This window comes from Onychostoma macrolepis, chromosome 22 (genome assembly GCF_012432095.1).
Source record: "Onychostoma macrolepis isolate SWU-2019 chromosome 22, ASM1243209v1, whole genome shotgun sequence".
Taxonomy (NCBI): domain Eukaryota; kingdom Metazoa; phylum Chordata; class Actinopteri; order Cypriniformes; family Cyprinidae; genus Onychostoma; species Onychostoma macrolepis.
The window spans coordinates 17195117-17217706 of record NC_081176.1 but is presented as its reverse complement, the minus strand read 5'-3'; the positions used below and the strand labels follow the sequence as shown (position 1 = coordinate 17217706).

Genomic DNA, 22590 nt, shown 5'->3' with positions numbered 1-22590 from the left:
CGCGCACACACACACACACACAAACAAAACAAAACACAAAACACACATCAGTTCCAGTATTGCTAACTTGACAGCGCAGTTGGTACTTTATCAAAATAAAATACAGTGAGCCAAACATCAGCGCGCGTGCCTCTGTGTCACCGTTGGAACGCGACTGAAGTACGAAACCTATAATTTACATAATAAATAATAGTTTAGCGTTCAGATACTTTACATCGCAATTATGGAAATATTATGGAATATTTGGATTTGTGCTGAATGAGAGAGGTAGGATACACGAGCTCAAAGCCCCATTTCGCAAACAGTTAAAGTATACTCCCTTGTCAGTCTATGTGAGAGACGCGTTCAGAATCAGCACATAGTCACTGTCTCGGGGCTTTGTTTTCAAGAGCGCATCTCACGGCATTCGCTGTTCTTCTGCTGGCGGTTATCAAACAGTGCTGCATTACTGCAGGCGCCCCCTTCTGGATTGGGGGTGAATTGTCTGTATTCGTCGTAAGACTAGGGCTGCAAAGGGGCGGAAAATTTCCGGTAAGTTACCGGAAGTTTTCCGGAAACTTTCCATGGGAACTTCGTCTGGGGAACTTTGGAAATATTCCAAATTTGAAACTTACCAGGAATTTATGGGAATTTATGGGAATTTACGGGAATTTGGGGAATTTATGGGAATTAATTGTAAATTTATAAAACTGTATCATATACAAACAGAATTATATATTTTTTTGATCATAGGCTCACTTGCATGCAAACTAATACAAATTTTAAAAATTACATTTTTGGGGGGGAATCTGTGATGCTTTTTTCAGGATTTATTGATGAATAAAAACTTATGAACAGTTTATCAAAATAGAAATATTTTCTAACAATATAAGTCTTTGCTACTACTTTTTTAAAATTAATTTAACACATCCTTGTTGAATAAAAGTATTAATTTATTTCAAAAAAAGAGAAAAGGTACTGACCCCAAACTTTTGAATGGTAGTGTATTGTTAAAAAAGGATTTCTATTTTAAATAAATGTTGTTGTTTTTTTAAACTCTTTATTCATCAAAGAATCCTGAAAAAAGAATCACAGGTAATAATAATAATAATAATAATAATACAAATATATATATTAAGCAGCACAACTGTTTCCAAAATTGATAATAAATAAGCATATTAGAATGATGTCTGAAAAATCATGTGACACTGAAGACTGTAGCTTTGCATCACAGAAATACATTATATTTTAAAGTATATTACAACAGAAAAACAATATTTTAAATTGTAATACCAGCAATACTGCACAATATCACTTTTTTTTTTTCCTGTATTTTTGATCAAATAAATGAAGGCTTGATGAGCAAAAGATATGCAATGTTTAAAAACATTAAAAATAGTAATGTGTCCAAACTTTTGACCAGTACTGCACTTCTGTATGATAACAGAAAACTTGCTAGCAGAAGGAGCATCACAGCTTGAGCTATATAGCACACAGCCTACCTCATAAACTGTCTAGCTACTGTATAAACACTTTTTGGTATTTACTAGTTAAACGTGAATCCCATAGATCAAATATATTTAGAATATCAAAACTTCGATGTAGTCTTTGGGCTCAAATGCAGAAAGTGCGGCTTCAGAGAAAATGTAGGGGAATCCCCCTCTTAGGTGACTAGAGAGGATTTACATTTACATTTATGCATTTGGCAGACGCTTTTTATCCAAAGCGACTTACATTGCATTCAAGTTACAGTTTTTACATTTTATCAGCTCTTGCTTTCATTTTTCATTTTTAGACTTTTGTTTTATTATTATCTCACCTAAACGTTTGTTCAGTCAGTGTATTTGTTTTTACTATGGTATAGCCTAATTTAGTTGCACAGTATATTACACACAGCACAAGGAAGTTTTAAACATTTTTTGTAATATTCATGTAATTTATATGAATACTTGCCAAGATGGACATTTTGATATTTTGTGTGCAGGATTTAAGAAATGATCTGTGCATGTAATGGTAGATAAGCACAGTGCATGTAGGGGGTGTGGCCTCGATAGCCCCGCAGTAAGCAGTGTGCTGTGTGCGATTAAGCAATGTGTAGAGTAGAAATTAAAATGAAATTGCATTAAATCTGGTTGTTTTAACCAAGATTATGCTGCAAGTTTTTGTTCTCAACTACATTTAAGTTCCCAGTTCCTGCAATTTAGCAAATTTCCAGTTTATTCCCATTAATTCCCGTTAATTCCCATATATTCCCCTTAATTCCCATATATTCCCCTTAATTCCCATGGAAAGTTTCCAGTCTTGAAAATTCCCGGAATTTTGCAACCCTACGTAAGACCTCATGCACCGAACCGAGACGCCCGTACCGTGACGGTTCGGGACGAATACATGTACCGTGCCACCCCTAATATTATGTAAACAAAAACTTTTATTTTGGATGTGATTAATCGCAATTAATCGTTTGTAAGCACTAAATGATATGTAAAGTATTACTATAGTGTGTAGGAAATAATAAACTCAAAACACTGATAATGACAACAATAACTGTATTTTTGAAAGTACCTTGGAAAACCAAATACTATGGTACCTAAATTTCAGAAGCATGGTATATTTCAAAGTATTATAGTATTACCTTCTGAATGCCATCTTTTTAAAAACAATGTAAAACCATGGCACTTTGAGATATAGCACTGAATAATTACAACAAAATTCTGAAGAATACCATGGAATTACCATAGTACACATCCAAGAAACCAAAGTATTATATGATGGTAAATGTTAGCTCCAAAAAAACATGGTACTATACCATGGTTATACTTGCATTCCTTGGCGTTACAAAACACATTTATTCAATAATATTGTTCATTTAAATCTAAGACTGGAAGTAGCAGATGTGCTATTGTATCAAAGGGAGCTAATGCGAACATCCTCATTCGATGTCATTGCTCAGATGGAAAGGCTTAAAGGGAATATGGCGACTCCATGACTGCAAATCGCTGCCTTGGCAGAACGGTGAAGCCTGACATAAGAGGTTTAAAAGTTTAAAGGCAGGTTCCAGTTTCTGCTTATATTTTAGTGACTTCTTTCCATGTGCTGTACACTTGACATGTTTATCCTCGTAATGGGGTTCTGGATTGGGTTGTCAGTTTTTAATAGCTTCGGTGTCTTGGAATCATTTAGTTGCAAATAAGACCTGGAGTCTTTGGAATAATTACCAGTAATCAGTTTTAATCTGCAATTAATCTGTAATTGTGTTACTAGAAATTGGTTTAAAATTTCAAACAGTCTAAGTTTTTTTGAACTTCGGATCACCGCTTAAGCTTTAGCTGCCGGTATGCTGAATATTCAATACCTATCCCAGCTTAATCTCTCCCCTTTTAAATCCCATTTCTTTCTCAAAAAACTGTCCTTTACCGTGTCTGTCCTTCCGTATCCCATGTACGCATGTCATTTCCTGTCTGTGCTAACATGATAAGATGGAGGATTAGCTGTTATGACTCTAGGTCCTGATCGCATTTGCTCTCCATCTCCATCACTCGCCTGGTTTGCCTGTTCACAGCAGGTGCTGTCACTCAAAGCCCTGTCTCATGAATTATTTAACAGGTCACTGAATATGAGTGGGGGGAGTCAATTCCCTCTGTCATGTTATGTTAGGCTGCGTTCAAATGTGCAAGGCCATGTCACAGTGTCAAGTTTATGTTGTGAAATGTGAGCGATTTGAACTTGGAAAAAAAGGACCTTGTATGAGGTACAAAACAAAAAGTTTTGGCTTTCAAATAAATCATGAATTAATAAAAACATGGTTAGGTATATTGTACTCAATTCTTTTAAAGGATTATTTTACGGTGAGCTGTCTTTTAGAAGGAACCTTTGAGCAAACCCAGGGCCAGTTGCACAAATATAGCCAGTATGTTAACACTGTGTCTTAAGAACTAGTTTGACCAACTAGCAGTTAACCAAGGAGTAATCAGTCTTATTTTTTGGATACAAATAAGACCAATTTACCTTTTTGTAACTGACTTTTAAACCAAAATCCAATTTGACCAACTTTAACTGGTACAGCCAGCTGGTAACTGGTTTGTTCTTGGTCTAAGATGGCCTACCAGATTACGACCAGCTAGAAACCAGCGACAATGTTCCAAAATCTGCTGGATTTTATTAATTTTTTTTTCAGATGGAAGTCTAACCATTGTCTTTATAGTTCTGGTTTGTGGCATTCAAATCCTGCATCTCAGGGAATGGTGCCCAGTATTGGATGTTGGTGTCACTGCTGAGCTTCTTAACTAGTTTGAGAAGCATGGTGAACTATATTTTCCAGAAACGCCATGATGGTAGTTTGGTGCAAATCTTGGCTACACTACCAGTTATAAAAGGCGTGGGCAACTCTGGCCTTCGAGATTCAGCAGTGTTTATGCTGCATTTCATTTGTACTCGGAAGCTGGAAATTCAATGTTCCCTGTTGCTGGAACTCCCTCCCAAGTCTGAGTTTTTACTTGGAATCTCAGAGGAATCGCAACAACTCCAACTTCAGAATACAATATGGTTGCACAGTGCATCAACAGAACATAAACAGTAGTAAAATATGTTCATTAGCACTTATGTTTGTCTTTGTCTCAATAAACTCAGTGGTGCACACAATACTATCCAACCTCTATTTGTGGACATGCAACTATGGCATTATCTTTTATTCAACTTGTATCGCTAACATTGGATGCGTCCATCTTGATTATCTGACTTCTACTGGAACACGGTCCACTTGGGGGTAAAGTCATTCCCAGCTCCAACATATGACTTCCAAGGTAAATCAAATGCAGCATTAGCTACAACCCTAATCCAACAAACTTGAAAAATCTAACCAAAGACTTGACAATTACAAGCAGGCATTTTTGATTAGGGTCAGTGCTAATCTTTGCAGGACAGTAGATCTTCAGGGCCAGAGTCTCTCCAACCCTAATCAAACACACCTGAAACATCTAACCAAAGTCATGAAAATTGCAAGGCGTTTTTGATCATAGGTTGGTGCTAAATTTTGTAGGACAGTACATCTCCAAGGCCAGAGTTTCAGTTACCCCTGAGACACCAGAACAATGCCTATCTGTATTAAACCATCTAGAGTAGAATGGAAATTCATTTTGGTCTAAGCTGGTCCTCTTCAGCAGGGTGTCATGATCTTAAGATATCATTTCTCACGATCTTAAGATATCATTTCTCACTTGGTTTCTTAGATGGATGTATTGGACGGACTGGGAGGAGGATGAGTTAATTGACAGCAGAGGAAGGATAGAGAAGGCCTGGATGGATGGATCTCACCGTCAGATCTTCGTCACATCCAACATGCTGTGGCCTAACGGCCTTACTCTGGACCACTCCTCCAGCGTCATGTATTGGTGTGATGCCTACTATGACCACATTGAGAAAATCTACCTCAACGGCAGCCACAGAACGGTTAGTAAATGAGTGAGTCGGTTCTTTAGTTCTCAGACACCTCCGTTTCCTCTCTATGTTCATCTCAATATTTCCCTGTGACTCACAGACCTGATCTACTTTTCACAGGTGGTGTACAGCGGGAAAGAGTTGAATCATCCATTTGGGATTGCGCATTACCAGAATTACATATTCTGGACGGATTACATGAACGCCTCGATATTCCGTCTGGATTTGTCATCCAATGATGTTGCCCTAATGCGGGCTGAAAGACCACCTCTCTTCGGGATTCAGGTGTATGACCCGCAGAGCCAGAAAGGTAAATATGAATATGTATGCTGTAGATTTTAAGCCATAATGAATGCTTGAAGTCTTGCCAAGGGCTGCAATGATATAGAAGGACTTTGATGTCTAGCTATTGACTGTCTTCCAGAAACTCTAAGATTTAAATCGCTTGAGTTCTGAGGGGTGCTCTGATTCTTTATATATCATCATCCTATAGCTTTGCCTCAAGGCCAAATCCTGTGTTGGCACACACTTGGTATACCGTACAATATATGGAAAAAATATATATTGCCCCATATGCCTTCACCTTTTAAACAGCTGAACATTCTAGAAGCTAATGCCACACCGGCAAGTCCCTGAATTTGAATAAATGCTTTGCAATGGATATTCCCCGAATAGGATACTTAATGGTAATTTTAACCTTAAGACTTCATGATCCAAGCATTTTTGGGGCCCAGATCAAATAAGCCTAACTTCTCTCATATTTTAAAAGCTAATTTGAAGGCATTTGCTGGAAATTTGTATGATTTGTCATTCTGAGGTTCTGGATCCAGATCTCCATTATGTCTCCAGTGACAAGCAATTGTTCTGAGGTACTGGGCAGTTTTTTAGTGACTATACTCAGTTTTGTGACATTTTTCTCCATCGCCTGCTGTGCAGAAATGGGTACATCGAAATTACGGGGTAATTTACAAAGACAAAATTACGCCACTGATGGTGACATTTACACGCATTTTCTTTCACTAAACCGCTTATTTGGTGGCTTAACTTGTTCTTGATGGAATAAAATGGCTTTGATTGAAACTGACCTCATAGTTCTAGACGTCTTTGGTGCTGTGAGCTAGTAAGTTGACCAAGAGTGATGATGAATGTTCATTTTGGTCTACAAATTTTGCTCAAGGTTAATCGCTGTGGCGGCTCCTGTAGAGTTATTCATATGTTGCATCTGGTAGAGATACTAAATGTCATTCGTAATGACAGCCAGCCAATGGCAGGCCAGGATTGACCCAGCCATTTCAGGTTCAGTAAGAATATAAATAAGTGGCATTGTAACCTGTGCTTAAATCGTTTTCAAACTTCAATGACCTGCTAAACAAAAAGACAATCTAAGGTATAGCAACTCTCCAGTTTAAATATTCGCAAATGGGTCTCAAAAAGGTATCAAAATGAGACTTCAATGGATAATAAAGGTGTTGGAAACTTTTCCAAGGTGGTAGATGGTTGTAATTCAAATGCTGTTGTTCTAAACAAACAGCTTGAAAATCATGTTTACGCTGCGCTACTGATGTTGACCAGATGTTCGGTGCATCATTTCGGCACCTGTGATTAAAGCTATTGGCAGTTGTAACCACCTGTCAGTGTGCAAAGTAGGGGGTCTGAAACACTGTGGGGGACGGCACTGCCCACTGAAGCACTCAACATTGGATAGTGAATTCACACGCTAAGCTAATGCAGCCAAGTGGAACTGTGGTGAATATATAATAACCTGCTAGTGCATTTAGCTTTTAGTGGAAATGACAAGCTTTTGTTTATGAAATCTAAACTTTACTAAAAAATGTCTGGCTGTTGTATCATACCTTGTACAACATTTGTATGTCATTTTGAATTTGCTAATTAGCATGCACCGTTTAACTCTTTCTTGAAATGTCAATATATAAGCTACATAGTAACAATGCTAAGTGGATGTTTTCAAGTATATCAGAAAGGCAAATGGTCTAATGTTCACTATTTATCATTTTACAAGCTTCACTCAGCTCTGTTCAGGAGAGTTGTTGTCGCGTTATGCTACATTAGCTTGCTATGACTCATTTTTTTGCCTGACTTGACAATTGAGAGTGAGCTGGGTATCATTTGCTCAGAACTGTTGTTCTATGAAACGGTCAGTGGTTTCAGTTTACAGTTTCGTATTCATATAAAATGTTTACGTTTCCCTCAGGAAATGGTATAGATGTCTGAACGGTTTTGTCTTTTTCTGTAAATGCATTATAGAGCCAAAAAAGAGAGACTTTTTCATATCTGCTATGTGACTATCAGCTTCTCCTCCTAAAATTACATTAAAATGCAACAATGACATGTTTATCTATTTACAAATGATTTGTATATGGTAATTTGCACTCACGGTGCATTATGGTATTTTAGCGACTAAAAGTGAAAAGCACTCTTTGTTCAATTAACGTGGTCCGCATTAATCTGCATTAATCTCTGCAGATGATTCAGTGGACACATGTCCCGTAGAGTCCAATTGATGCCATTCTTCACTGGGAGTCTATGCCAGATACTTGCATCATTGATTTTAATGGAGCAAAGATCAATATTCATTGGACAAGAGGCTCTGAGCATGACATTTCATGTCCTCTCTGGATGTTGGGCTTCACTGGGAGAGCTATTTGCATGGGGAAAAGCATTTAATTGTTCATTGGGAGTGCTTGGACATGCTGTTAGTTGAAGTCTGTGATACGCATTTAGTTTAACGCTCATGGGCTGCATCCGAAAACTTAGGCAGCTTAGCCTCGATGCCTTATGAGGCAATGACTTTGCAGGCCGCATTTTTGCACGAAGGCACCTCATGAAACTGATTTTGGACAGAGTTCTGAGGCAGCGTAACGGTTTAATGATCTAAAACAAAATAGAACGAATTTTGGTGATAACTAAACAAATATTTAATTACCATAATGCTGATTTCTCGCTAGAATTAACATCAAAAGTGCAAAAAGTTAGTCAGAAATATACATTTACACCCAAACTGACCACCAAATGCAACTTTCAGAGGCCATCTTTATATTTTTAGCTCAATCATCTCGGAATGGAGCGCACAGGATTGTGGGATATCAAAGGCAGCGAAGGATACATCTATGCTGCCTTCAAAAATCGATCAGATGAAGGTATCTCATGAGACAGGAAGTGAAGCTAACTTTGTATTCGGACGTGCCTTCCTACCTTGGAATCTGTCCTCGGAAGGCAGCATTTTTCAGTTTTCGGATACAGCCATGATCTTGTTCCTTGCGAGCTTGTGTAGAGTAATAAAACACTACAAAAAATATGAGCTGATGTCTTTATGTTGTAGCTTGTTCAAAAGATTTTAGTGAATCTAAAGATGGTTCACGTAAAAGAACTGGTTCAAATAAATGATTCACTGATTCACTTAAGTTAAGTGCAGCCACATTTAGTGAAGGACACTTTTGAAGTGCTGCTTTGTGGAGCTTCGAAACCTTTGTGAATAATTAGTTTCGAAACAGTGGTTCGGAGCACGTATCAAGCTGCCAAAGTTACAGTAAATGAGGCTTACATCATAACTGTTTTGCAACATTTCGAAATTTCAATGGTTTGCCGCTGGGTCATGCAAATCATGTAAGTGGCGAGCCATTGAACCAGCGTCTATGGTTTTTACCTGATCTCGGATCGGTTTTATCAATTTGTAGAAATTTTTAATGAGACATTTGTGTAAAAAGACGAACCTTGCAAATGAATAATAATTTATTATTAAAAAACACACGTATTATACGGACACTTCATATCTAATGTTATTTTATTATTTAAATTGCATTTAAGGTATTATACTTTCAAGAAAACATTGCAATGGGTTTGTAAAAACTGTTTTTATGCATGTTTTGGCCTGAGTTTTTGTTGCATTTACAAAGTTTTGACCAGCAGGCGTCAGTCAGTATGTGGTTTTCTAGCACTTCAAAACTGTGAATCATTTTGCGAACCGATTGGTTCAGTTGATTAGAAGCTTCGAAAAGGTTTGTTACTCCCATCTCTAGATACATTCACCATACTTTAGCGAATGTTCATAAGCGAAATTCAGTCATTTCAATAGGAATCCACACGACTGGAAATTTTCCGTCAGGATTAAAAAGATTTCCCAATGCAGTTTTCGAAATAGTTTCAAGTTTAAGTAAATTCGGCTGTTGAGCAACAGGAACTGCACCTTTACTATTCATTAATATTTTTTTCAAGCCAATAGTTGAAAAAAAAAAATAGTGAAATATTTTCATTTATGCTTTAATTTATATTTCAGCTAAATATGTTGACCATAAACATAATATGGAAATTATGGTGTATTTGAATGTCTCATTTATAATGTCTCCAAACTGCATTAAATATCACATTTATCTTTCTTTGCGTTTTTCCTCAGGTAATAATCGGTGTTCGGCAAATCACGGTGGCTGCAGCTCTTCGGCTCTATGCCTTGCTACGCCTGCAGGTCGCATATGCGCCTGTGCAGACGGCCAACATCTGGAGAAAGATAACGTCACCTGTTCTTGTAAGCTTCTATTAGTTGTTCATAATCATTATTCAAGCATAATATGATATATAAGCAATAATTTGCACAGTGTGAGCGACAGAAATATTACTGGCCACTGAAAACTTGTTGCATCATGTGTGGTTAGAGCTGATTTAATTGATTGTTATTCTGGGATTTACAAGTGGTATGTGGTAGAGCAGAATATGCAGATTTTGTATTGGCACCCGCAGGCTAGTCAATAATGGTGGCGGTTTGTGGGAAATATGACAACAGATCAGATATGTTTATGTTAAGCTGAATATGTCCATTGATTTCCATTTCCAGTGGGGGATGTAAATGTCTCCGCTCAACCTGCGGTTTGGCTGTAACTGTGTTTGTGTTTGCATGTGGTTTGGCCTTAAATGCACTGTAAAATCATGTTGATTCAATTTACTGCAGAAATGACTTCCTTTTTATTTTTATTTTGTGTGTCATTATATGTATACGGTGGAAGTGTGTTCCTGGTTTAAGCATAATCCAGAATTAAAGAACTGGCCACTTTTAATATTTGAGTTGGAATTTGAGTTGAATAGGCCATGCTGCACAGGAACTTAAAATTGGAAACACAGGAAGTAGAATTTGCTTACTGTAATTCCAATTCAGATAAATTTAACAATCAAAAGAAATTCTTTGATGTAACAGAACTTTTACAACAAAACATACCTAATTGCATCACTAATTGTGGTGATAATCTTTAAGTCTGTTATTAAAATATATTTGTTACATTGTTACTAATTTCATTTAGCACAAAATATCAAAATAATTGTAGTATTATTATTATTATTATTTATTTTAGGATTTAAAATGTGAAATTAAGACATTTAAATACTGAACTCTTTTAAGGGGTATATAAATGTGTATATAATAATATTATTATTATTATTATTTATTTATTTATTTATTTATTTTTAATATATATATTTTTTCCCCCTCCATTTTATTTTTCGTGATGATTTGTAATATGTCCTTTTTTTTTTTTTTTTTCTTAAACTAATAGCCTCAAACTTTTGGACCCTATTATATTAAGATGTATTTAAGAAAATAACAAACAAACAAATAAATAAGCTCAATTCAAATTCAGAAATTTTAGTATAACTACAGTTTTGTTAATATTTAGAAGTATTATATTTTCTGTTTTTATTTTAATTTTAGTTAGTTTTAGTATTTTTAGTATTTTGTCATTTACAAATACCTGAAATAAGGTTTGGTTCTGGTTCTGGTTTTGGTTAGCAATAATAACCCGACACAGAGAGAAAAGGCTGCGTGTGTGTGTGTTCTTTCTCCAACATCTTGTTCCTGCTCTTTTTAGCCCCATCAGAAGTCATTAAGACAAAGCACTGTGGCCCAGCGGAGTTTCAGTGCCGGAACCAGCGTTGCATTCAGCTCTCATGGAAGTGTGATGGGGATGATGACTGCTCAGATGGCAGCGATGAAGATCCACACCTCTGCTGTAGGTCTTCTCGCACTTTTGTAGTCCAACCATGAACCTATAGAAACAAAGGCTGTGTCCACAATGGAAAACTAGAGTAATGCCTACTTCATAATCTGTACACTGTAGACTACCACACCATATATAATATTATATTATATTATATTATATTATATTATATTATATTATATTATATTATATTATATTATATTATATTATATTATATATTATTGTTTTTAAAAATATGGTCTATACATATAGTATAAATAGTACATACAACCTATATTTATATTTACATCTATTAAAATGCACACAGAAATACTAATATTATGACTGTATATAATGCAAGATTTTTTATTGTTTTAAATTATAGGTTTTATGTGCTTTTTATAAAAAAAGAAAAGAAAAATATACAAATAGTAATTAAAACCTAGAATTTAAATATGTAAAATAATCAAATCTACACTAAAATTATATTATTCTTAATGTTTAATGATAATGAATGATCAACAGTACATTTTAGTATTGTTTATTCTGTTTAATATTGTTTTATTATTAATAAATTAAATATGGCCTATACATAGTACAAATAATATCATTTTCGGTCATGTTGATCATTTAGAAGCCTTAGAAATTTGCATTTCAAATGTGATACAGAAGGCATTTTAGGGTTAAAAATCATGGTTGATGCACCTTACTTTGAAAAGAAAGATCAAGTTGAGCACATTGCATTGTGGGATACAGTATGCCACGATATGTTAGTATGACGCAAAACATTTGGACACCCACATGCTTTCAGATGAATTTGTGTTACCAATTGACAAGCTGTTTGTTTCTCCTCAGCCAATCGCAGCTGCCCAGCGGACCAATTTAAATGCCTGAACAACCGCTGTATCCCGAAGAGATGGCTGTGTGACGGCACCGACGACTGCGGCAGCAACGAGGATGAGTCCAACCGCACCTGCTCGGGTGAGCTTCACTCTGGAGCCCTGTCCTACATGGACGGCCCCGTATTTGCGCCCAGCCATCCAGAACAGCCTTGCCAACTGGCCCCACCACTGGGAGACACGTTGCTCGCTGTAGGCTACTCGCACTCAAAGCTAGCGCCATTGGAGAATACGTTGCTTTGAGAGGAGAAGGAGTCTTACATGACACCCCCCCCCCATATGATTTCCCGCCGGTACGGGCCCATGTCACACGCTCCCTCTGGTCGGAGCGACTGCGCGGAAACGAAACTAGGTTCGCCCGCGTAATTCATCATGCACTTGGTGGGATTTACACCTGACACACATCTGTTTCGGCCCAGTGAGCTCGAGTCCTTCGCGAGCGTTTCCACATCTCGCTTTGGGTCGTCGAATGCGAATGACCGAGACGGTCAAGTTTACACCTCCTGGAATGATCTGGCATCTAATTTACTTTTAGATTGAACCATATCCTGCGGTCTAAATCTCTAGAAAACGTCGTCCAAGCTGTCTACTCCTTTGGGGGTTTTCCTGAGATCAAGGTAAATGCGTAATCTGAAACATCAATATCGCAGTAAAGATGCTGTGTTTAAGTCACATCGTGTTGTCGGAGCCGTATCGTGCCACTTGATAAAAGGGCTGGAGACCAATTTCACACATTTCGCCAACAGGCAGCAGTCGATTTAATTTAGATAGCCTACAGACAAAGTTCCCCTTTGTGGGTAATACAATTTTCTAATCTAATCTCTAAAAGAAGAATTCGGAGAAAATCAATGACAAGTGTTGGGGAGAGCAGGGAAGGGGGAAGGAGAGTTCGTGCCAGCTTGTAATTTACAGTCGTCTTATCTGTCAAAGGGAATTCCGGATTTTTGGGGTGGATTCATTCCTGTGGCTTTCAGACAGACTTTACACTTTAGGATATAATTTTATAATTGATTTTTAATTCATAATTTTAATTTATTTATGTTTTTTTTTTTCAGATTTATTTATTTATTTTTAATTGATTTAAATGATAGGTTTTATGTACTTTTAGGTTTTATGTTTTATATTTGTGATGTATGTATATATATATATATATATATATATATATATATATATATAAAAAATATATATTTTGATAAAATTAATTATTTTAATTTGTAAAATACAATATTACACTAGTGTACTAATGTTACGACTGTATATAATACAATAGTCTGTCTGTCTGTCTGTCTGTCTATCTATCCATGCATTCATCCATCCATCCATAAAAGTAGATTGTTATATTATTATTATTATTATTGTATTATTATGCTTAATATTTCCTGTTAATATGATGAATAATTTTAACTTTTTTTTTTTTCATTCTTTTGTGGCTTTGTGGCAATAAATGCTACTTTACATTAACAAGAAGTTGCAAAAATCCTTTTTCATAAGAACTGCTAATTAATTGACCAATTAATTCCCAGGTTGCTGTCATGAGAAACTCAACAATCATTTTCAAAAATTATATTTAAAAAAGTCATAAAGTAAATGCTCATTTTTCTTGACTATTTACGATTTGAACTCCATTCGGTTTTCAAAGGCGCCTTCAGTACAAGGTTGCTTTCAAACCTGGAATTTCAAAATGACATCTTGAGGGAACTAATTAATCGTCTAGAAAGTGTAACGGGGAAAAAAAAGCCTAACTCCTGTAATTAAGTAGCTCTGACTAGCAAGACTTACAGGCTTAAAACGAGAAATAATAATAAATAAAATAAAAAAGGTTTCACACGTTTCACACCCTCTGAAGATGAATAGATCATTAAGATCAACGACATTGACTTTTTGGCAAGATTCCCAAGATGACGCTCGGATGGAAACGTTCTCATTAGCAGGGTTCAGAATACACCTACCGAAAAACAGAAATTTTAATAACAAAATTGGTACAAGTGAGAACCAAAATAAACTTCAGGCATAGCTAAACTTTGACGAACTAGCTATTCTCGCCAACTGACACATCATTCACTTATATCACCACATTGTGCTCGTTTTATATTTTAGCCTGTTACTCTTTCTACATTGATATGCATAAAATGGGTAAACAACCAAACTTGTGGTCTGTTACTCTGTCAGAATTAAAATCCGCACCTGTTCGGCTGTATGTTCCAGTTTGCTTGCCTTCGTTCAAAGCATCATAAAACAGCACAACCTGACCTTCAAAGGTTATTCAAACACCTGCAGTCCTTTTGCAGCAACACTGGAAGATGCTAGAAATGCAGGGAGTCTTCTATTCCTGGTTTTCAGTTATTGATTAAAAGGTATAGTTTAACCAAATATGAGAATTCAGTTTTCATTTCCTATAATGTTGTTCCGAACCTGCATTACAGTAGATCTATTCTTACGTTAAGCACAAAAAGTAGATATTTTGGGGAATGTTTGTGCTGCTCTTTTACGTCTTAAATCAGACTCGACTTTATTTTTCTGCCACTATAAATACTGTCTGTTTTGTCCTACACCATTTCCTTCTTTGACCCTAAGTGGTTTAGTAACAAACTGTCCCTACTGGATGGCTTGTCGGCCTCGTACAGCCATGAGGGAAAACAGTTATCTTTGGCCTTCAAAACACTTCACAGATCAATTTTTGTTCTTTTGTGATACATTTTTTTTTTTTTAATGTTGTGATCAATAACTATTATAATTCAATCACACACTCGTCAGTCCTTTACATTCTCCATGTCTTTGCTTCTGCTGAGCAGAGTTTGAAAGTTTTCTCGCAGTTTAACACACTGAGAGAAAACTTCTGAATCCCTCTGAGAGGTTTTACCCGTTGGGTATATTTACCATATCCGTGTCTTCATAACATGGTTAATTCCTGTTCATAGGTGCCAGATGTTGATACAAAACACATTTTGAACACTGCACCCATTCATAAGACCTGCAGGAAAGACATGAACTGTAATATTGGATGTCATGGGCTTAGGGGTTTATCTCTAAAAGCGATTACTCAATATCACGGCTGAGACTGGATACAGACCTGGAAAAGGTGAAAACAAATCCAGATGATTTTTCAAGCATGGAAGAAGAAGAAGAAAAAACAAAGAAATACTGTCCTGGGGTCCAAAAGTGCAAGATCACATAGAAAATCTTCTGTTTTATGTGTATATATATATATATATATATATATATATATATATATATATATATAAATTATATATATAATTATATATATATAATAATAATTATTATTAACATTAACATTTTATTAGTGCTCTGAGACATTTGAATTGTTTTCTAAAATAATAGTTTACTGTTATTATAAGCTGAAGTTACTTTTTAGATTTTTTGGGATCATCATCATTTTTTGTCTTTGTTTAATGTAATGTGAATTAATGTAAATAATGTTATATACTGTGTGTGTGTGTGTGTGTATATATATATATATATATATATATATATATATATATACACACAGTTGTGCTCAAAATTATTCATACCCTTGGTAAATATGATCAAAGAAGGCTGTGAAAATAAATCTGTATCATTAATCCTTTTGATATTTTATTTTAAAAAAAATTAAAAAATGTAGCCTTTCATTGGAGAATAAGAATTTAAAATGGGAGAGAAATCTCATTATGAAATAAATGTTTTTCTCTAATGCACATTGGCCACAATTAATCAAACCCTTTTATTCAATACTTTTTGCAACCTCCTTTTTCCAAGATATCAGCTCTGAGGCTTTACCTATAATGCTTGATAAGTTTGGAGAACATCTGACAAGAGATCAGAGACCATTCCTTCATCCAGAATCACTCCAGACCCTTTAGATTCCCAGCTCCATGTTGGTGCTTCTTCTCTTCACTTCACTTCACTCATTTTCTACAGGGTTCAGGTCAGAGGACTGGAATGGCCATAGCATAACAGAAGCTCAGTTTTGTGCTCAGTGACCCATTTTTGTTTTGATTTTGATGTTTGTTTGTGGATCATTGTCCTTTTGGAGGATCCAACCACAGCCCATTGTAAGATTTCTAGCATAGACAGTCAGTTTTGAATTTTTTATCTGTTGGTATTTGATTGAATCCTTGATGCCATGATGCCAACAAGATGTCCAGGATCTCTAGCAAAAAAATTGGCCCACAACATTAAAGATACAGCAGTAGATTTCATTGTAAACATGGAATACTTTTTTATCCCTTTGTGCACCAAACCCATCTTGAGTGTTTGCTGCTAAAAAGCTAATTTTTTGGTTTCATCTGACCATAGAAGCCAGTCCCATTTGAAGTTCCAGTCGTGTCTGATAACTGAATATGCTGGAGTCATTTTTGGATAAGCTAGTATAATTTTTCTTGAAACCCATTTGAACAACATGTGGTGATGTAGGGGCTGTTTGATTTTTATTTTATTATTTTTTTCCTTGAACTAAGATTCAACTAATCTCTGAAATTCTCCAGCTGTGATCCTTGGAGAGTCTTTGGCCACTCAAACTCTCCTCCTCACTGTGCATTAGGACGATATAGACACACATCCTCTTCCAGACAGATTTGTAATTAGTTGATTGGAACCTCTTAATTATTTCCCTGATGGTGGAAATGGGGATTTTTAATGCTTTAGCTCTTTTCTTACAGCCACTTTCTAAATTTGTGAAGTTCAACAATCTTTTGCTATAGCAAATACACATCAGAAACATATTCTTTGGTTTTACTTCTTGTGATCAATGATTAAGGGAATCTGGCCTTTGTGTTCCTCATATTTATAATCCTGTGAAACAGAAGTCATGGCTGGATAATTTCGTGCTCCTAGTCACTCTGGTGTGATGATAAATGCAAATATGAATGGGAATATACTTCAGAGATATTTTAATAATAAGAATTTCTAGGAGTACCAACAATTGTGGCCATTGTGTACTAGAGAAAAAGATTTCCCCCCACTTGGATAAATGTGCAAATGGATAAACAATGCAGACTTATTTTCACAGCCTTCTTCGATCAAATTTTCCAAGGGTATGAATAATTTTGAGCACAACTGTATATCTACAGGTGCATCTCAATAAATTAGAATGTCGTGGAAAAGTTAATTTATTTCAGTAATTCAACTCAAATTGTGAAACTCGTGTATTAAATAAATTCAATGCACACGGATTGAAGTAGTTTAAGTCTTTGGTTTTTTTTAATTGCGATGATTTCGGCTCACATTTAACAAAAACCCACTAATTCACAATCTCAACAAATTAGAATATGGTGACATGCCAATCAGCTAATCAGCTCAAAATGGTCTCTCAGTTTGGTTCACTAGGCTACACAATCATGGGGAAGACTGCTGATCTGACAGTTGTCCAGAAGACAATCATTGACACCCTTCACAAGGAGGGTAAGCCACAAACATTCATTGCCAAAGAAGCTGGCTGTTCACAGAGTGCTGTATCCAAGCATGTTAACAGAAAGTTGAGTGGAAGGAAAAAGTGTGGAAGAAAAGATGCACAACCAACCGAGAGAACCGCAGCCTTATGAGGATTGTCAAGCAAAATCGATTCAAGAATTTGGGTGAACTTCACAAGGAATGGACTGAGGCTGGGGTCAAGGCATCAAGAGCCACCACACACAGACGTGTCAAGGAATTTGGCTACAGTTGTCCTCTCCTGAACCACAGACAACGTCAGAGGCATCTTACCTGGGCTAAGGAGAAGAAGAACTGGACTGTTGCCCAGTGGTCCAAAGTCCTCTTTTCAAAAGAGAGCAAGTTTTGTATTTCATTTGGAAACCAAGGTCCTAGAGTCTGGATGAAGGGTGGAGAAGCTCATAGCCCAAGTTGCTTGAAGTCCAGTGTTAAGTTTCCACAGTCTGTGATGATTTGGGGTGCAATGTCATCTGCTGGTGTTGGTCCATTGTGTTTTTTGAAAACCAAAGTCACTGCACCCGTTTACCAAGAAATTTTGGAGCACTTCATGCTTCCTTCTGCTGACCAGCTTTTTAAAGATGCTGATTTCATTTTCCAGCAGGATTTGGCACCTGCCCACACTGCCAAAAGCACCAAAAGTTGGTAAAAGACCATGGTGTTGGTGTGCTTGACTGGCCAGCAAACTCACCAGACCTGAACCCCACAGAGAATCTATGGGGTGTTGTCAAGAGGAAAATGAGAAACAAGAGACCAAAAAATGCAGATGAGTTGAAGGCCACTGTCAAAGAAACCTGGGCTTCCATACCACCTCAGCAGTGCCACAAACTGATCACCTCCATGCCATGCCGAATTGAGGCAGTAATTAAAGCAAAAGGAGCCCCTACCAAGTATTGAGTACATATACAGTAAATGAATATACTTTCCAGAAGGCCAACAATTCACTAAAAATGTTTTTTTTTTTATTGGTCTTATGAAGTATTCTAATTTGTTGAAATAGTGAATTGGTGGGTTTTTCTTAAATGTGAGACAAAATCATCACAATTAAAACAACCAAAGACTTAAACTACTTCAGTCTGTGTGCACTGAATTTATTTAATAAATGAACTTTTCCACAACATTCTAATTTATTGAGATGCACCTGTATATATCTTAACTCATTGTTATGCTAATAATATAATTTATTAAAATGTTGTGCTAAACAAGGAATATAAGCATTTTTTTCTTGAGTTTTAGGCCCTACTTTTTTAATGGATCAAGAAAAAAAATCTAATGTATCTATTTTTTTAGGTTTTTATTCGTAGTTATGGTGATAATGTAATTTATAATTAAGTTTTGTATTAAATTTAAATAAAGACTACTAGATTCTTAGACATTTAAACCATGCTTTTATTAAAAAAAAATAATATAATTTATTATTTACTGTTATTATTTCTCAAAACTTTATAAAGTATTTATTAAAATCATTATTTTATCTTTAAAAACAAACAAACAAAAAAAAACAAATCCATGTTTAAGGGAATTGTTCAAGGCTACAAACAATCTTTTTCAGCGCTCTGATGACCTTACTTGCGTTTTATACAAGATGCAGGAGTGAGATTGAACACATCCATTCAGGTGTGATTTAATATCCGCGTTTTTTGCTTCCCACAGCCCAAACCTGCCAGCCGGGCCAGTTTCCCTGTGAGAATGGACGCTGCATCCCGGAGAACTGGCGCTGTGACCGTGATGATGACTGCGGGGATCAATCGGATGAGTCTTCGTCATGTGGTGAGTCTTCCTCACACGGAGCACTTTGAAGTTCTTCCCTCTGTATTTCCATATTTTATCTTTGCTATCATAATTTTTCTGGTCTCTTTCATCGTCAAGCCTCCGTATACTTCAATTAGAGGCTTTTTATCAATCCATAGTACAGTATTATATACTTTGAGCATGTCATTAATTGCATTGAAACATGATTCAAAAACCACACTTTATTTCTTTATTACTTGTGTTTGATTTATTATCAGAATAAGATCCTGAAAATTGTTGAACTGAACGCATCAATAGTTTTCCAAATGATTTCCAGAGAAATACATCTTCTGTTCATAAATGACGCCCATTGTAGTTTCTCAAAACAGAAGAACAAGGTCAGATGTGCTGTTTTGAGTTCAGTTTAATCTGATGGCCTGAGGCTTTTAACAACAATAGACAAGCTATTGAGAGCCCAGACAAAACGATGCCATAGATCTAAAGTGTTTTCTGTAGCATCCTCACGCAAACAAAGAAAAAGGCCTGTTCTGTTTTCATATTTCCTCTGTTCTTGGCTCTTTGATATCTTTTGATGTTTTTGTGCATGTGGAGGTTACACACTCCGTTCCCACCAAACTGCTTTGATTTGAGCTGTGAAGGTCACCTGCTGCTGTCATGATCACATCTGAACTGTGACCCTATTGGGTGGTTTTCTGCATTCTGAAGTGAAAATGATCCAATGGGTGAGCAGAGATATAGACTTTCTTTGTTGCGTAGCAGCCAATCAGTTGAGTACATGCAACACAGAATCTCAAAGAAAAGTCATGGTAAAATGGACCCTGGACCACAAAACCAGTCTTAAGTTGCTTGGTTATATTTGTAGCAATAACCAAAAATACACTGTATGAGTCAAAATTATTGATTTTTCATTTATGCCAAAAATCATTAGGATATTAAGTAAAGATCATGTTCCATTAAGATATTTTGTTAATTTCCTACCATAAATATATCAAAACCTAATTTTTGATTAGTAATATGCATTGCTAAGAACTTCATTTGGACAACTTTAAAGGCGATTTTCTCAATATTTAGATTTTTTTTGCACCCTCAGATTCCAGATTTTACAAACATTGCCCTATCATAACAAACCATACATCAATGGAAAGCTTATTTATTCAGCTTTCAGGTGATGTATAAATCTCACGAAGGTATTTCAATGTAAAAGAGAACATCAAAAGGAATCCTCAAAAATTAACGTGGCAATAAATACAGATATAAAATCTGAAAATAATAATTGTTTTTATATTGCATATACAGTATTGTTTAAAAATTTGGGGTCAGTAAGATTTTTATTTTTTTTTTGTAAGAAAATAATATTTTTATTCAACCAGGATTCATCAATAGTGACCATAAATACATTTCTAATGTTCAAAATATTTGTTTCAAACTATTCTTTTGAACTTTGATCCTATCTATCTATGGATCAGGGGCGAGGCCAGAAATGTTTAAGTGGGTGGGCCGACATAAAACCGGGTGGGCAAGGTGCGTGTAAGAAAACTGCATAATTGCCAACAGAAAATACAGCGCAAATGTTCAATGCACAACACTTCTAAAGCATTAATTAACATTAATTTTAATTTCAACATTTTCTAATAATTATTAATATTTAAATTTATCTGTTAACATTCGTACCTGAGCTAACAAAAAAGTTGTAGCCTATTTTTATTAACTAACCTTAAAAATGTATTAATATCATAAGGGTCAATATTTCTCATTGCTAATGTTAGTTAATGCATTACCTAACCTAAGTTTATTGTAAAACATTACCTTAGTCTGAGATGACGGAGCTTCGCAGATGATCTTATAATCAGTCTCTGTCGGTTCGCGTTCAAAGAAGAGTAAACGAATACCGCAGAAATGTGCACAGCTGCAAATATGCAGTTTGTTGTGGAGAAGAGTATGTACAGTATCACAACGTTTATGTGTTTCTTTCTACAAAGGACGCATCTATTTAGCGGTTTAAACACGTTGCTAATATGATGCTTTAAACACACTCATAAGTTTCCAATCTAAATCCATCACCCGGTGGTCTGGTTTCATTTGTAGGCGGTCTGGATTCAGTGCTTAGACTTAATTTTCATTTGGGATATCCAATATTTTTAAAGACTGATTGAGGTTTGTTTCACTATTTTCAAATTCAACATTATTTTAAAACGTGCGCATTTTACTATGTTCTTACGTCGTAAACATAAATATGGGTGGGACTAACTGAATCGTCACTGACGAATCATCATTTTTGACAAGGGTATGCTATGCACCTATACTCACAACCGGCGCAACGTCATAGAATGTCTCTGAACAGGTTCACGCCCACTTTTAGGGGAAAACAAACCGCCATACAGCATCGGATCGAGGAAGTGGACTAACCTTACAACATGCCAAAGAGTTGTTGTGTGGTTGGGTGCACCAATAATGTTTGTAAAAACCCAAATTTAGCCCAGGCTACCTGCCATCATCATCCATATCTTGCTGTTATGGAAATATTATGAATTACGGATGATGCTATCGAAAGCTATGCCAGGCTAGTTGTATGGCTGTACAGAAAAGTGCACTCAGTACTCTAAATATAAGGACATAATATATACATTTAAAGATGTTTACTTTCAAACGAAGTAAAATCATTCACTGGCTTACCTGGTGATTAGATTAGGTACGAGTAAATGTCCAGCAAGACACCTCTGGCCACTGGGTGAGGTTGTTACACCAATTTGACGCTGGGAGAATGAGTTTTTAAACTGACCAAATTAAGTTTGTGGATGTATCTTTCACGGATGTTTCACAACACGTTAAATATATTTTAAAGTAAATATATGAAGTTATAGGGAAACTATACGTTTATTATTATTATCGTTTAATAAATATCATTCATTTGGAAAAGTACCAACTTCTCATTGGGTGGCTTCGCCACTGCTATGGATACTGAATACTTTTTATTCTTCATGAAATCTTTATTCATTGCCTCACAGCCAGGGCTGGTGCAATTAAGGTTAAAACAAGTACAGTGCATTTCCAGGGTCAAAATGATCATTTGCCAAATACCAAATGCAAGTGAAAATTGGCAAGTGTAAATAAAACAAGATCATTTG

The 22590-nt window shown here is 35.9% G+C and overlaps 1 protein-coding gene across 4 annotated transcripts in view; it reads left to right on the top strand.

The window, feature by feature from the left end:
* lrp1ba (low density lipoprotein receptor-related protein 1Ba) overlaps nt 1-22590 on the top strand; it is a 306580-nt gene that overhangs the window by 91194 nt on the left and 192796 nt on the right. For 2 of the 4 annotated variants that reach the window (XM_058759880.1, XM_058759883.1), the window contains exons 13-18: nt 5205-5424; nt 5533-5722; nt 9824-9952; nt 11283-11423; nt 12246-12371; nt 19367-19483. In XM_058759880.1, coding sequence (XP_058615863.1) covers nt 5205-5424; nt 5533-5722; nt 9824-9952; nt 11283-11423; nt 12246-12371; nt 19367-19483 — 923 coding nt within the window. Of the gene's footprint in view, nt 1-5204; nt 5437-5512; nt 5723-9823; nt 9953-11282; nt 11424-12245; nt 12372-19366; nt 19484-22590 lie in introns of those variants that run through there. The other 2 variants (XM_058759882.1, XM_058759881.1) reach the window with 2 other exon arrangements.